General features: G+C 41.8%; 1 protein-coding gene across 1 annotated transcript in view; it reads right to left on the minus strand.

Moving 5' to 3' along the window:
• Window positions 1–16,596, minus strand: part of DZIP1L (DAZ interacting zinc finger protein 1-like) — a 71,114-nt gene extending 54,518 nt beyond the window's left edge. Inside the window, exons 1-3 of the mRNA XM_015420928.1 lie at window positions 16,515–16,596; window positions 13,473–13,621; window positions 9,733–9,843 (exon numbers count right to left, since the gene is read on the minus strand). Of these exons, the coding sequence (XP_015276414.1) occupies window positions 9,733–9,843; window positions 13,473–13,621; window positions 16,515–16,596 (342 nt within the window). The remainder of the gene's footprint in view (window positions 1–9,732; window positions 9,844–13,472; window positions 13,622–16,514) is intronic.
• Window positions 16,597–16,911: the final 315 nt, after the last annotated feature.

Genomic DNA, 16,911 nt, shown 5'->3' on the forward strand with positions numbered 1-16,911 from the left:
TATGGAAACAGGGGTTGTACATTGCAAGGCCTTTTAGGAATTCAGTGGGTCACTGTGCATCCTGGGATTCCTCCCCTGCCCCCCCTTAATGACCTAGGCCACCTAATGATCCCTGAAAAACACATTTTACTTCCATTGCAACACTGCCCACAAAAGCAGTGCTTTAGTTCCTTCCAGGCATGAATTGCAACTACTCACTTGTATAGCGCCAGTGTGGGGTAGTGGTTAGGAGCGTGGACTCTAATCTGGGGTTTGATTCCCCACTCCTCCACATGCAGCTGCTGGTGTGACACTGGGTTCTCTCAAGGACAGTTCTTGGGAGAGCTCTCTCAGCCCCACCAACCTCACAGGGTGTCTGTTGCAGGGAGGGGAAGGGATTGTAAGCCACTCTGAGACTCCTTCGGGTAGTGAAGGGCGAAGTATAAATCCAATCTCTTCTTCTTAGATAAAAAATGACGATATATATACTTGGGGCACCTTTAGGGTGGAAGCTATACTCCTCTGTGCCACAATGCCTCCTGCCATTTAAAATCAAGCCCACCGACATTTGCAACCTGCAAAACCCACCTTTGGTTCTTTGTCTTGCTCACTAACAAACACAGATGTATATCTATGTATATAACTGGTGGAAATATGTATATGTATGTATATGAATATAATTGGTGGGAATTTGTCCACTTGTGAAAACCAGTACATCTGAGCGCCCATACATGGGTTAAAGTCTTTGAAAATAATTAAATTGGATGATCGCCATCTGCTGGTCTATACACAGAGCCGAATTTTAATTTTTATTTATACTTATATTTATACCCTGCCCACCCCGTAAACAGGCTCTGGGCGGCTTACAGAAGATGGCAAAGTATGCCGAATTAGCATAAAACCATAAAACATTAAAATAATATAAAATATTGTTAATGTTACAACAATATCATTTAAAGTGCTCGCAGTATTAACATGGCGTGAATTTCTATTCCAGCAATCTCCTGATTTTACAGCCAATCCTATGATCCAGATATTAAATGGCATAGTCCATAGTCAGCCAGTCCCATTCTAGATGTTCAATGGAATAGATGGTGGTAACGGTGGTGGCAACGGCTCCTATTTAAAAGCCTGGCAGAAGAGCTCCGTCTTGCAGGCCCTGCGGAAGTGTGCAAGGTTCTGCAGGGCCCTTGTAACGATTCCTTGTTTTATTTTTGTGTGTGTGTCTTTAAAAGTTTGGTTGCATGGCTGTGTGATAGTCTAGGGTGGTTGAAACAGGCAAGTGGTGTGATGGGTGATTGGCAGAAAGGGGGAGGGGTTTTGGAAGTAAAAATTAGTGGATGAACGGGTATGTCAGTCAAGAGTGACAGTTGAGGAGTGACAGTTGATAAAGACACTTGATAAAGACAGTTGTGAAGTTCGTTCTGAAGTCTCTGAGAGAAGCAGTCTGTGTGTGTGCAGTTAAGAACAGCTGAGGTTGTTCTGAGAGAATAGTAAAATGTAAATGAAAGTAATTGAAGACAAAGTTTAGGAAAGGCTGTATGTCCTGGAGAGAAACAGTGAACTTACATGATCTTGAGTTAAAGTTACTAAGTTACATGCCAAGATCCCTGAGAGAAAAGTGTGTGAAATACCCAAAGCAATTGTTTAGTATTTACCCATTCCTAGTTACAGTGTTCTACCATATTATTTACGAATTATATCAATAAATCTACTTTTATTTAAGATACCAGTTCTGAAAGAAATACTTCCCAGGACCACATTAGAACCTCGAAAGCCTAAAAACCAATCTACCTACCCAGTGATAGAAATATTATAGTATAAAGGTTTGGAAAGCCTTAAATTTCCTGGTGGCAGCTGGATATACCCAGTAGAACCAAACATAAAGAACACTTTTAAAGTAAAACCAGACCTCCCCAGTTAAGGGGCCGTCACAGCCCTGATCTCCTCCGGGTGCTCATTCCACCAGTAAGGAGCCGCCACTGAAAATGCCCTGGCCCTGGTGACGGCGAGCCTCACATCCTTGGAGCCTGGAATAGTTAAACGTTGTTGTGCCTCGGACCGTAGTGCCCTCTGGGGTATAAATGGGGAAAGGTGGTCCCTCAGGTAAGCCGGACCCTGGCCATATAGGGCTTTAAAGGTAAGAACCAGCACCTTGAAGCAAATACGGTATGCTATTGGCAGCCAGTGCAGTAGTCTAAACACAGGCTGGATGTACTCCTGACGCGGGAGATCCATCAGCAGCCTGGCCACGGCATTCTACACCAGCTGCAGCTTCCGGATTTGGGAAAAGGGCAGTCCCATGTAGAGAGCATTACCCAATCCCAAGGTGACCGTTGCATGGACCATCGCCAGGTCACAGTGGTCGAGGAAGGGAACCAACTGCCGAACCAACCGAAGATGATAGAAGGCCGATTTTGCAGTGGCCGCTACCTGTGCCTCCATTGTCAATCCAGGAGCACTCCCAGACTCCTAACCTCCGGTGTTGGCACCAATGGTGCCCAAACGAAAGTCGGGAGTGGGACCCCCAACCCCCATGACTCAGGCACAGGACCTCTGTCTTTGCCGGGTTTAGCCTCAACCGGCGATTATGTTTTAATCCTTTAATTTGTTATATTTATATGTTGTGAGCAGCCCTGAGCCTGCTTGTGGGTAGGGCAGGATATAAATCAAATAAATAAATAAATTAGCAAAATGGCCATCATTGTGATAAGTGGTGCAAGAGACTCCAGGGGTGCAATGCATCTCTGCATACTATGTACAGAAATGTACTGCATGCACCATGTGTTCAGGGACCCTGTTGGAACTAAATCTGGTTCCTGCCTATGTGATCCCATCCAGGTCCCCACATCCTATCTGCAAAGCCCCATGCTGGGTGTAAAATAGATGTTGCTCAATAAAGTCGGGAAACTTGGGTTCTATTTCTGGGCTGCTCAAAGATGCAATGGCTTTCATACACATTGAAAACTGCTGTGTTTTAGAAAAAGCAAATTGCAAATAAACCAGAATAAATATTCAGAGAAGTCTTACAAGGAAATCTTTTTTACTGCCTCTGGGCTTTTGGTTTTTTTAGTGCCTGAAGTACATAAGGGAAACATAAAAATGATCTATGTACCAAAGGTAATTTCTCCTTGATGTTACTAGACCTGATGTCACATCACCGGCTTGATTTATTTCAAATTAGAAACTAAACAGGCAAGTACACATTCACTAACTATAGGAACTCCTGTAAAAAATGGGGAAAGTTCTTTTTTAATGTGTGTCCCATTTTATTTATTTATTTCACTTTTACCCCGCCCTCCCCGCTAGGCAGGCTCAGAGCGGCTTCGAAGAACTGACTTGTATCTGTGTGTTTTTGTTTAAAATATCTCTATCCTTTAAATACCTCAGTTGATCCTATGTCTGATCTTCTGAATAGTCAGAAATGAATCCTTTTGAATTCAGTGGGTCTCACTGCAAGAAAATTCCATGATTTTTGAACAGTTGGACAGGCCCAGCTTCAGGTTCCATCTCACAGGGAGGCAAAATCAGAGCCTTCTCAGTAGTTGCCCCAAAGCAACCTTCCCAATGAAATCTATTTGTCGCCATCCGTTTAAGCATTTTAACTTATTGTTTACTTCAAGATTTAAATATTCTAGTTTTCTTACTTATTCTGATTTTCTGTAGGGATTCTACTGAAGTTCGTGAACACACTGTTTTGATTCATTTCTGATATGGGTTCTCACCTTGGAATGAAACTAATCTGTTTTTCTTGACAACATTTGATAGAATGATTACATTAAAAACGTGAGAAAAGCCCTGCTTGATGAGACCACTAGTCTATGTAGTCCAGCATCTTGTCTCACACAGTGGCCAACCAGTTTCTCTGGATGGCCAACAACAGGGCATAGAGGCCAAGGCCTTCCCCTGATGTTGCCTCCTGGGATTCTCTGGCTCTGGGAATCAGAGGAGGATCCCCTCAGTCACCATGACAAGTAGCCATTAATAGACTTATTCTCCACAAATCTATCCCCTTAAAGCTCTTTATTCCTGTGGCCAACACTACATCCTCTGGGAGCAAATTCCACATTTTCTGAAAATTTGAGTTTAAGTACAAGCGAGAACAATGAAAAACCGCACGGTCCTCCTGAAAGAAAACGAGGGGGGGAGGGGACTCTCCTTCGCTAAGAACTGTTTACAGCCAATGTTAAGCCAGAAGGGGGGGGGGCACTACAAAAAGTGAATGTATTAAAATAAAGAGACTATAAGAGTTTACCGCATGATATAAGAAGTTTCAGAGACTTTGACAAACTTTTAATACAAGTAAACAACTCTCAAACATGGCACCGCCTTTCATACAGTTTTTTCCACGTCTTTTGAAATGTTGGGTCTGTTGTCCCTCTCATCAACAATTGGCAGTTTATCATTTTCAGCTGTCTCCAACAGTTTATTCACATATTCTGGCTTCTTTGGTGCTTCCATTTGTTTCCAATATTTTGCATATAATATTCTTGCTGCCGTAGATAGATGTACTATAAAATATCTATCATCTTTATCAAAATCCTTTGGAAATATGTTTAATAGTAATATTTCTGGCAAAAATGGTATTTTAGATTTATTAAAATGGTATAATATCAATGCATAGTTTAAAGTACTGAATTTTTTGGTATTATTAATCTTTTGTAGTTAAATAGAAACTATGGTAAAAAGATAAGAGTACACAGAAACTTAAGCAAAGCTATAGAAAGTGATTTAAGAAAATGTTTAAATATGGTAATAGAGTAATAAGAAAATATACTGATCTCTTTGTATGTCTTATGTATGTAAGTGGTTGTTTGTTTATATGTTGTATGTATGTATGTATGTATGTGTATAATATGAAAAATAATAAAAGTGTACCTATGGGTACTTAAAAACAAAACAAAACATGGCACTGCCTGTGAAGGCCCAGAGAGACAAACAAGCAAAAACAAAGCTTCTTCCCGGAAATTCCAGCCCTGCAAGTTCTGTGCCTAGACAGGACTCAATTGAGGAACTCCAAAGGCTGTTATCGGAAGCACTTTGCCCCCTACTGGAGAAAATTACAGCAATTGACAATAAACTCGATACACAACAAGCACAAATGGCTACAAATATACAGAAAATCGAAAAAATGGAGCAAGAACTTAAAGAGATTGATACCAACTCAAAAAAGATGAATACAAAACTACAGGCTTTGGGGGGGAAATGCCAAATCGAAGAGTCTCGAGTATTAGAGCTGCAAATGGAAAGGGCAAGCTATGTCTTGAGACTTCAAGGTGTCCAAGAAGAGAAAGGAGAGAATCTGAGACAGATTGTTGGCGATGTATTCGCTCCCTTGGCAGAGACAACATCGGATCAACTTCAAAGTGAAATTGATATGGTCCATAGATCGTACACAGAATTTATCAGAAAGAATAATCTGCCAGGGGAAGTTACAATAAGATTCTCCCGAAGAAAAGTGAGAATTCAACTACTGAAAGCATCTAATGGAGCGACCTTGAAGATAAAAGACAAAGACATAAGAGTACTGAAAGACATTCCATTTGAGATAAGAAGGAGAAGAAGGAAATACAGAGACTTGGTTTTATTTCTACAAAAGCACAATGTCTGTTACAGATGGCTAACACCCGAGGGATTAATCTTTAGATATGCAAATAGAAAAGAAAGGATTGACTCTGTTGAAAAGGCTTGCAAGTTTTTGCATCAACATAGCAACCCAGCAGTAGAGGGTGCAACCGATGCTGCCAAAGAAAGTGAAGAAGAAGGAGAGGCTGGATCTTCCGAAGAAGACTCTGACTCTAAATTGGGGGCTGCTGCCCCCAAACAAAGCTATCAATCGAGACACAGAAAGGGGAAAAATAGATTGTTAATCTACTCTGGAGTATCTGAAATAAGTATATTGCATATCTTTTCACAGTCTTTTTATGACACTAGAATTGATGATGAATCTCTAAATATTTAAACAGATAGATGATCATTTTCAACGAAAGTTAACTTGTGTTTAAGCTTAAAGGTAATTTTGCAAATGTATGTATGATCACCAGCTCTTGGGTTTTAAGAGGGTTTTCTTTACTTTCTCCCTTAGATTGTAGTTTCCCTTTCCTAATTTTCTATTTGTAGTTATTAGAAAAGCCATTTTAAAAAATACCCTTCGGGGGGGGCATAATCATCATCATCATCCTCCATTTCCCTAACATAGAGTTTGCCTTTTTCATTGCTGCAGCACACTGGGTTGACACTTTAATTGAGCTATCCACTACAACCCCAAGATCTTTCCCCCTCTCAGTCTCAGCAAGTTCAGACACCATTAGCCTATACTTGAAATTGGGATTTTTTTTGCTTCATTAAAGTTGATCCCTGGCTTTACATCAGTGGCATATAAATGGCATAAAATAAACAAACAAATAAAAAACACCAGCAATGAAACAGCTTTGAAATGTTTCAAGATGTTTTTCAACTTCACAAGTAGGGTTGGCAATTCTGGGCTGGAAAATTCCTTGAGATTTGGATGCAAAGCCTGGGAGTGAAGCCATTAGGGGAGAGGAAAGACCTTAGTTGGGTATGAAGCCAGAGAGCCCACTCTCAAAAGTTCACATTTTCTCCAGGGGAACTGAGCTCGGTACTCTGGAGATTAGTTGTAATGCTGGGAGATCTCCAGGCCCCACCTGGTAGTAGGCAACCCAACTCTCAAATCACCAGCTGGCATTGCATAGTTCTCTTTTTGGTCTTCTGTCCATCCAACAAACAATAACAATAAGAATGCCCTCTTAAGGCTGCTGCTCAACCCCATCTCCTGGCTACTGCCCCCTTCTATTATTGAATTGTGGATTTAGATTATTGTTCGGTTTTTGTAAACTGTTTTGAGTCCTGCTTTGCAGATGAAAAGTGTGATAAAAATATTTACATAAACAGCAACTCAACTCACAATCCTATCCAGGTCTATTCAATAAAGCTTCCTCCAAAGTAAGCGCTTATTAGGGTTGCCAAGTCAATTTTTCTTACCAGTGGGGGAGCCTCGCCCGGCTCTGGGAGCAGTCTGTCGATGTGCGCGCGCACATGCGAAGCACCAGCACATCACCAGAAGTGACGCGCGACATTGATCACATTGAAGGCGTGGCCCCAATCGTCGGAGGGAAAACCATAGTTTCCCCTCCGACGATCGGGGCCATGCCTCCAACATGATTGATGTGGTTGTGTCACCTCTGGTGACGCAGCCACACTGCGCTTCGGGGGGCGGAGTTTACCCACCACCCGCCCCCACTTGGCAGCCCTAGTTCTTATGATTGTATTGTAAGACTCTGTACTAGTGAATCAATGTTCTTGCACTGAACTAAGCAGAACATGTAGCTGTGTCTCCTTATGATATACTGTTTGGTAAGACTGTCTCTCCTCTTCCTGTATCAACCCACACACCAATTATGTTCTTTGCAGCAGTTCCAGCTTTCAGGCATTCCATCCCACCCGACCCCACCTCAACACAATTCCGCTTTGGTTCATTCCTGTGATTCTTTTGTTGCTGCTGCTGTACTGTGCAACAATGTTCTAAAGTCAACCCAGAGGGCACGAACACGGATGCTTTTTTATCAGGCTCTCTCTTGAAGAGTGCATGCCCTAAATTAGGCCATCAATTTTGATTTTTGTCTGATAGACAACAAATGCATATTGGGCTGTATTTTGGGTTCTATATTGTAATTTTTGCATTATTTTTGCAAGGTGCCTTATGATGACTAGGAAATACAGGATATAAATATTTTAAACACAGTAGATAACCCACCTCATAGTATGAGAAAAAAGACAGTATGTACCTCATTTCTGAATATATAGTTATTTGCGTCCATAATTCCTACTTTGCATAGCCATTACTTTATTACAGAATACTACTGTACTAGTTGTTTATTTACTTCCTCCTTTCATTTACAATCTACCTTTTTTTCAGGGACTCAGTTATAGTGGAGTTGCCAAGTGAAAAAATTCTCGTAACTGCAAATCCATGTTGTTTTTCTCTCAAGACGTTGGAAATTTATATACTAATTTACATATGTTATTTATAGTCTGCCAAGGCCCAAGCCAGATTACATAACGTAAATCAATGCAATCATTAGACTGAAACATCTAATAAGCAATGTAATAGGAACAGGAATTTCAAAAATTCAAAACAGAACTGTCATCTGAACAAAGCAAAGCTATTAAACAGGCAGCTTTCTGTCTTACTGAGTAATCACGGCAATGCTTGGGACCAAATGAAGAGTTACAAAGAAGTAAGCAAATTTTCAAGTTTGTAGAAACTCACCAGGATGGGTGGTAAGCCAAAGTAAAAGGGGTGGGGGAGATAATGGAAGAAGTAGATAAGAACACAAAATCCCTGCTGGATCAGACCAATGGCCCAACTCCAGCATCCTGTTACACAGGGGTCAACCAGTTGCCCTGGAGGGCTAAGGAGCAGAGCATAGAGGCTTGATGTGGCCTCCTAGGAGTGGGGTGTTGTAAGGCATGTTGACAACAACACTCTCACAAATAGGATAAAACAGGATTGTGAAGGATGTGGTTTGGAGCCTCAATGAGGTTAGGTATTGTTTAGTGGATTAAAAAAAATCCCAAACTGTACTCAAAAGGTTTACAGGGCCAAAGATTTTCACGGTAGTCTTGAAAATATAAAAGCTAGCCTTTACTGATTTCCATCCCTAATAAATAGGTCCCTACTCCCTTGTGAAGCAGAAAGAAGTAGCAAAAATGTAGCAGCCCTTGTAGTACCCAAACTGAGAATTAATTGGTTCTGCGCCACGAAAAAGGAACAAAATAACTTCATTCGCATTCTTCCCACAACAGGCCCTCTTCATGTGGAAACTTGGCCCCGGATCTGCAGACGCAAGAGACGCCAGCGCCTCAGAAAGGGGGGAATGCGGCCGCCTATCCAAGGCCTAGTGACTTTTCGAGCCATCTGGCTCACAAGCCGTTGTGGTGCAAGCTTCACTTCCGAGACCCACCGGAGGAAAGCAATTAGCAAGGCTGTATTTTGCCCTCCCATCCTTTTGGCCGAATACTTTATAACCGAAGCATAGGAATGCCTGGCTTGGCTCACCGCCCCCTTTCCCTGTAATCTTTCCCATTATTCTGCCACTCAAATCTTCATTTAATCGCTCCAGATTTTCTGGGCATTATCTATGAATCTGATGTTGAAAAGGCTTCTCGGAGAACAGCTTCAGGAGTCTTGAGCCACTATAAACCTTATTCCAGCACAAACCACCTCTCTTGAATCAGTATCCGCGAAAAGCAGCTCAACTTGAGCTAGGCGAAAACCCGGGGGGGGGGGGGATGGGGGGGGCTTCGATACATTTGTTCCTAAAGTTTGATCGCGTTCTTGAACCGACACGCGGCGCTTGCTTGCCCAGCGGAACGAACCACAAGGGAGAAAGGAGAGACCGACTGTGAAAGCAACATGTAGTCCCAGCCCTCTGCTGGCGGCTCCTCCTCTCCTTCCGCCCGGCGTCAACTTGCTATCGAGCGCCTCAGAGCTCAAATCCCAGTTTTAGATACCAAACAAAGGACGGTCTTACCTGTCGTCAGAATTCATGTTTTGGGAAATGGGGCTGGGTGTGAGTGAAAAGACTGGTCAAAAAGCAGCAGGGGGGAATAGGCAGGATTTCTTCGAGCTGTAATCCTCCTTCTCCCCGCCCAGGAAATTCAAACACCCCCCTCCAAACACCTCCCCCCCCCCCAAAATTCAATCTTTCCCTCCCCACAGCGACGAGCCACCTGCGTCTGATTTGCAACCTCGGGATGAATTATGAGCGGCGGAAAGGCTTCGCGGGTCTCTGGTGTAGATGAAAACAGCTGTGAAGCTCTCCCCAAAGCCGAGCCGTTGCTCTAGTAACTTATCAAAACACAGCGCCTGTGCTTTTATAAATTACTAGATTCCTCTCGCTGGGTCTCTGCTTGCTTAGTTTTGCAAGTAACGTCATTGGCTTCAGCCTCACAGCAAAGGAGGGGGAGGATCAGGCAACCCCAGTGTTTTAAAACAGTGATACTCAAGAGGACTATTAAGGTTTAGTTCGGTTGATAAGAGATGTTTTTTCCATGTAGCTATAATCATACCTTAACATGCAGCTGTGGAGAGGAGACAGCGTTTTACCCAAGTGTGAGATATTCATTGAGAAGCGTTATTGAAAGTGGCATAAGACCATTTCTGTACATAAGGGATAGGGGGATAGGTTGACTAATGCCGCTGTTTGTCTCTTTCTGAAGCCTGGTCCACATGTGTTCAAGATTCTGAGGGGGAATACACATCATTCATAACACACACACACACACCCTCCCAAAAGGAAAATAAATGTAATAAAAATATTTATATTCTGCTGTTTCTTGTAGTTCAAGGAAATTACACATTACAACAAAAAGCATCACAATTTAAAACATACAAAAGAAAATGTCAGAAAACGCCCCCCCCCATGCATAGAAAATGGCAGGGTGGGGGTAGTCCCATTGCTCTTTGCATTTTATTTTGAAAATGCTAAAGGTCAGTGCAAGGGCTGCATAGTAGGGAAGTGGTCAGTTCCTGAAGAATGGGGACATCACAACATAATGTATAGGTAAGGTAGTCAGTGTTTTACTAGCCCCTGCTCCTTCTGCCAATAGGTAACTGGAGCTTCATCAGCAAGCATTAGCAAATGGTAATATTTCTAACATTAAAAAATAACTAGAGGTGGTCTCTGAAAGAGCCAAATGAAACATTGGAAAACAAGGCAAAACATTCTTCAGACTCTGTAGTCACTCCTAGCATAGCAGAAAATTCCTTCCTCAATTCCAACCACAAGTTTGGTGAACAGTTATACCCTGACTATGACCAACCCTAAGCAAAATCCTATTGTAGTTTACTCAGTGGGGCTTACTTCCAGAAAAGTGCTGCACTGTTTGTATTGCGAAGTGTAGTCCTATAAATTTAATAAGAGTCCTAGTGGAGTAATTCTATTGATAAGCCAATCCATATGGATAGTGAATTTCATTTCATTTGGAATCTCCTTTATTAATTTCATTTGGGCATTTAGTTCACTAATCTGACCGTGCCACTAACTGACCATGCTGCTAACAAAATAAATGAAAATAGAACTTGATATCGGAAGGATTCAGGGCATTCTAATCAGCTATTTTACTACAGATCAGCCCTAGCTGTAGCAGTGCAAATAGCAACTTCTATTGCTGTAGCTAAAGTTGCATCATTAGCCTGATAAATAAAATGCATAAATTGGGTATGGCAGAACTGGCAGCTCTCCATCCTTAAATATGACCAGATGAGGTTTCATGTGCGTGTATAGTTTTGAAAAGAATCCTGTTCTTTTGTTTCAGTGCTCTGTCATAAATGGCGTATTTAGTGTATGCCAGAGTATGGAAGTTCTTTTCTTCACTCTACCCTGAAAAAAAAGATAGTAGAAAATGTGAAGAGTATATGTAAAGTTATATCTTCTCAATTATAAAAGGGGAAAAAAATTACACAAGAATGGGGGAATATAGATAGTTCATTATGTCAAAGCACAGTATTCCTGGATCCTATTTTTTCATTAACACAAACTTGCATCTTTCAGTCAAAGGTCTTCACAGTAGTTAACAACTACAGAGCAGTAAAAATAATATAAAATATGTACATAAAAGACTGTCAGGAAAAACATAAAATCTTCCAGTTACATGTCTGATCAGTACAGTCAATATTATTTTTTTAACAAAGTCATGTGTAGTTATAGTAGAAATAGCAGCCAAAAATGAGATAAGCAAATGACAATTCTTATTTCACTCCCAAACAGTTACCAGATTAAAAAATGAGGCTGTTCTCAGCAATTTGATGTGTGAAAAGTGATTGTGCAAATGGAATAGGTATTTATTGAATAGTGCCTATGACTGGCATTATTTGTGATTCCCTGGATAATGCCTATGATATTATTAAACCATTTCTTTCATCATGCTTGTGCCACTTGGTGAACTGATTTAAAAGTTATATTATTAATAGTAATAGTAGTAGTTTAGAAAACTAGCCATCTTCCACTATATCAGTCAAGTGAACAATACTAATCATTTTATGGCCTTTTAAAAACAAGGTTCTACAGTCTGGGGTACTAGTCAGCAACTGATAATCCCGGAGCTAAATCCATTGCCAGCCTAGAGGCAAATGACAGCTGTGGAAATGAGAAATTGTGGCACTCTGCTGGCAGTGGGATTTCTTGCTGTCTTGCTTAAAATGGTGCTCATACCTCTACATTAATAGATTTATTTTTAGCCATCCCTCTTTATAGGTGGATTTTTTTAAAATCCAAATAAAAATAAAATACCTTTTACTTTTAAATCAGAAAATAGTAACACTGGTTTTTGCCAGTCCACCAGAACCAGCATTGCCACTAAAACGAACTGCCCCCTGCCCCCCCGTTGTATTTGGTAAACACAAGATTTTAAGGAGTATAACCTATTCATTCTTAACATATATCCCAATAACATTAAATAGTCTCTTCTTGGAGGTGGGGAGTTGAACCAGAGTCAATTCTGGTTCAGATTCAGCAGCGTTTTAAAAATTTTATTTTTAACTCTGATGCAGTTCTGGTTCAGACATTAACTTGAAAACAGTGGTTTAGTAACTGGTTCGGATGCTCTGAATTGGTTTAAATATATTTAATGAGGAATAATATCACAGTGTTTGCCTACATTGTAATGCTATAAAATGAATACAATGACCATTTAACTTGAGGAAAAAATATAACTATGTCTGAATTGTTAGTTTTATCCACTCTGTGTGTTATTCTTCCTGGCCTCGGAAGGGGAGGGCCTTAGAGCAGGGCTACGGCCATAGTGGCTCATTTGGTCTATCAAGACACGGTATGCAATTAGTGAGGAAAAGACTTGTGACACACAAGCAAGGTTCTTTCTGAAAGGTTGTTAGTTTACTTTCCAAGTCCTGTTCCTCAGGTGTCTTCACCTATTTATTCTAGTTGCCCAGTGAGATGGATGGGCTTGGGGACCCACTACTTCTTAACTAACCAGAGCAAACTATTCAGATGGCTGTCCTTTGACAGAATGACAGCTCCCAGAAAGTCAGAGTGAATGAAGCACTCCCATTCCTGGTAGTGCTCTCCCCACTGGGAGATTTGCCTTTAAAAGAGAGGGAGGGAGGGAGAGAGGGAGGGAGGGAGGGAGAGAGAGAGAGAAAGGCTGATTTTGCACTAGAGCTGCCCCAATGTTGCGCCGCCATTTGCCCAGATACTATTGGTCAATTTCACACCCGAAGCCGCGGGGCTGCATTTGACCCGCGGCTTTGCCCGATTTTCTCTGCAGTTTCGTGATCCTCACGAAACAGGATTACGAAACTGCGGGGGAAATCGGGCGAAGCCGCGAGTCAAAATGCAACCCCGCAGCTTTGGGTATGAAATTGACCAATAGTATCGGGGCAAACGGCGGTGCAACATCGAGGCAGCTCTAGTGCGAAATCAGCCAAAGAGAGATGCTATCCTCAGCCATACCTTTCCTGTTCCCATCTCCATTCCTTTGGCCTCTTTTTTATGCCTGTTACTAATTGGGGGCAGTTCCTGTGCTGCCAAAGGTGGCACTGTGTTACTTCTGTATTTACTTCTTCTCAGGTCAGAAATACTGTAGAGCCAAGATCCAGCCCCTGTGGGACCACAACCTTACATACACATAACACAGTAAGCAGCATGTTCCGAACTACTTCACAATGAAGACTGTATAAACCTCAACATTTCTTCCCAGAATGACATCAAACAGTTTGGATTTTTAAAAAGGGACTCTTCTTTTACAAACAAAATGGATACAATAGGGTAAAAAATGAAATAAAACGTTTACCTTGCAAACGGAAGACAAAAGGAATTAGAACTAACATGCTATTTACTTCTACTAATGTTATATCCTCCATTATTATGTTGGTCACATTTGAACACTGAGGTGACAGAATAGGGTCTCCAGTCTCCAGGTGGTGGCTGGAGATCTCTCACTATTACAACTGATCTCCAGGTGTCAGAGATCAGTTGCCCTGGAGAAAATGACTGCTTTGGACTTCCAGTGATGGCGGCACGCTAGAGCAGACTCACTTCCCGGACCTCTCGGGGGTGAAGCTGCACTCCAGCCAAAGGAGGGTGTGCGCAGGCTCGTCACCCCCCAAGGGACCTGGTTGAAGGGACCCTGGCCATGGAACTTCTGAGAGGTCGCCTCTTCGATGACGCAATGTTGGAGAATTGAGGAACCTCTCCATTCCAATGGTTCTCCATGCTGAGAGACCAAATGGACCGGGGCAACGCTGAGCGGGGCAAGCGCAGGAGATTGAGCGTTCGAAAAGAGAATGTACACGAAGTCTGAGGACCAATTATGAACGTGAGTTGTTTAAGTGGTGTTTAAAGAAAAAATAAAGCTCACTACTCTAACCTACGCAGCAGAGTTTAAGGTGAGCGGGGGAGAAACGCCTCCCAAGTGCATGAACTTTTGAGCGAATGAGGGGGGGGGAGCGGAAGAATAAATGGCTAAAATGGTTAAGAAGTACTTACCAAGGCGTGTTTGAGCGTCTAAGCACATATTCAGAGACTTTTTAAAAACTTGCGAAAGTAAACAAACCGAGAAACATGGCGGGGAAGAGGACGGAAAAGGCGAAGATGTTGAAATCGAAAGTGATGGAGAGCCCGAAACCGGAAGGAACTAGCGAACTGGCAAAGACTTTGGCAGAATCCATGCACCCCCTAATGGACCAGCTGAATAACTTCAAGGAACAGATGTCTAAAATGACTCAATGTATCACCGCTCAGCAACCCAGATAAATGAGACTTTGAAAATGATGAATCAAACAGCTGAAAAGGTGAAAGAAGTGGATGCCACTGCCCAAAAGGTGTAGAAAAAAGTAAAACGACTGGAAAAGATGCAAGTCTCCACAGAAGATCAATTGCTACAACTACAAATGGAAAAGGCTAATATGATTCTTCGCTTCCAGGGCATGCCAGAGACTAAGGGAGAGAATCTGAAGGAAATGATGAGTGAAATATTGGCCCCAGTGACAGAGATGAAGGCGGAATGATTGATAAGCGATATGGGTGTGGCCTACAGGTCATATTCAGGATATATAAAGATAAACAATCTGCCTGGGGAAATTGTTGTAAGATTCTCGGAGAGGCATGTGAGGGATGCAATCCTGAAAGCAGTATCTGGAGTACCCCTGAAAGTTGGGGAGAATGTCATCAGAGTTCTAAAAGATATTCCATTTGAAATAAGACAAAGGAGAAAGAAATATAAAGATCTTATTCTTTTTCTTCAGACAAATTCAATTGGATATAGATGGCTAACTCCAGAATTCATCACCTTCAAAATTAAGGATAAAAAAGAAAAGATTGACTCTGTTCTGAAAGCTCGGGAATTTTTAAGAGTCCAGCTGGGAGGGCCAGAGGAGGAAGAAAAAGAACGGGAGGACAGCAAGTCCAACGGTGAGCTGGACTCGGATTCTTCCAGAAAGGACTCTCTTTCAGAGAAAGGGGAAGCAGCTCCTAAAAGTCCTTATAAGCTGCGGAAGAAACGGAGTAAGGAGAAGTGAAGGCTGAAGGACTCTGAATTGTGCCTTTGAAAAACTTTGAAATGAGATGATTCGGGGTATTTCTTAATGACAGTTAATTTTACTTGACTCAGTTTGTAAAGAGATCAGCGGGATTAAGACTTGATGTTTGTTTAAGCTGATTAGAAGATCTCCTCTCTTGGGTTTTTAGTTAGTAGTGGGTATCTTTCTTTTATCCCATAAATGTAGTCCCCTTTCCCATTTTCTGTTGTAGTTTGTAGTATTATAAAAAATCCCCTTCGGGGACTATAAAAAAAATGAAAAAATGACTGCTTTGGAAGGTGGACTCTATGGCATTATACCCTGCTGAAGTCCATCCTCTCCCCAAACTCTGCCCTCTTCAGTCTCCACCCCCAAAATCTCCAGGTATTTCCCAACCCAGAGCTGGCACAACCCTATGACATAATGAACCTGAGGCCAGAAAAAGCTTATTCTGCACTTACTGGTATAGCAGGGATTGGTTATTATTTTTTTTTGCTATCTGATATATCTCAGACTTTGTTGTTTTTTGTGCCCCCCCCCCAGTACTGAAGAAAGTTTTAATTTTTACTGAGACAATGCTCATCAACCAAATTCCAGGAGAGAACTTTTGTTGGTTTTGCCTTTTAAATCAAGTGTTTCTTGCTTCTTGGGAGCCTTGGATGGTTTAAGGAGTGGCTCAGCTTTTCAGACTTAGAAGCAGTTATATTTAGTTCATCTTTTGAAATATCAGGCTTCAGAAATTCCAGGTTAGTCCATTTTAGACAAATGAATTTTAGCCTTTTCTTTATCCACTGATGAAAGCAGCAACTTATATCTTGGGTCAATATAAGTGCAAGATCAAAACCATAACTGTCTTACAGCAAATTCTCAAGGATCTTCATGCAGAATAACACTATTCACTCCTGCCATGCTGAATTATCAGTCACTTGAAGCTGCTAGACTTGTTTCGTAATATCTCCTGAGGTCTATTATCCACACAAGGCCTCATCATCTTCTTCATTCTCATTATCTTTATTTTCTGTAGCAGGGGTCCCCAGCATGGTGCTCAGGGGCGCCATGGCACATGTCAACACCTTTTCTGGTGCCCACCAAGGGCTTTTTTAGAAAGTAAGTGGTGCTTTTGCCCAGCAAAACGGCTGATTGCCCACTAGATATCTGATTGGCTGTGCAAATTTTTAAAAAGTGTTGCTTTGGCAGCAGCTGCCACCACATTGGCCAGTCCTGTTTAGATACAATAGAATGGCAGCAAGCGGTAACTACATTGCCTAGAAAACACAAGAAGCTTGTATTCTTAGTTCAAGAACCCTCGTCCCTGTACCCTTGTTGCGGGACAACAGCTTTTGAGTAGTCCATGCTTCTCTCACACAGATTCC

The sequence above is a fragment of the Gekko japonicus genome, unplaced genomic scaffold (assembly GCF_001447785.1).
Source record: "Gekko japonicus isolate JY-2015 unplaced genomic scaffold, Gekko_japonicus_V1.1 scaffold2802, whole genome shotgun sequence".
Taxonomy (NCBI): domain Eukaryota; kingdom Metazoa; phylum Chordata; class Lepidosauria; order Squamata; family Gekkonidae; genus Gekko; species Gekko japonicus.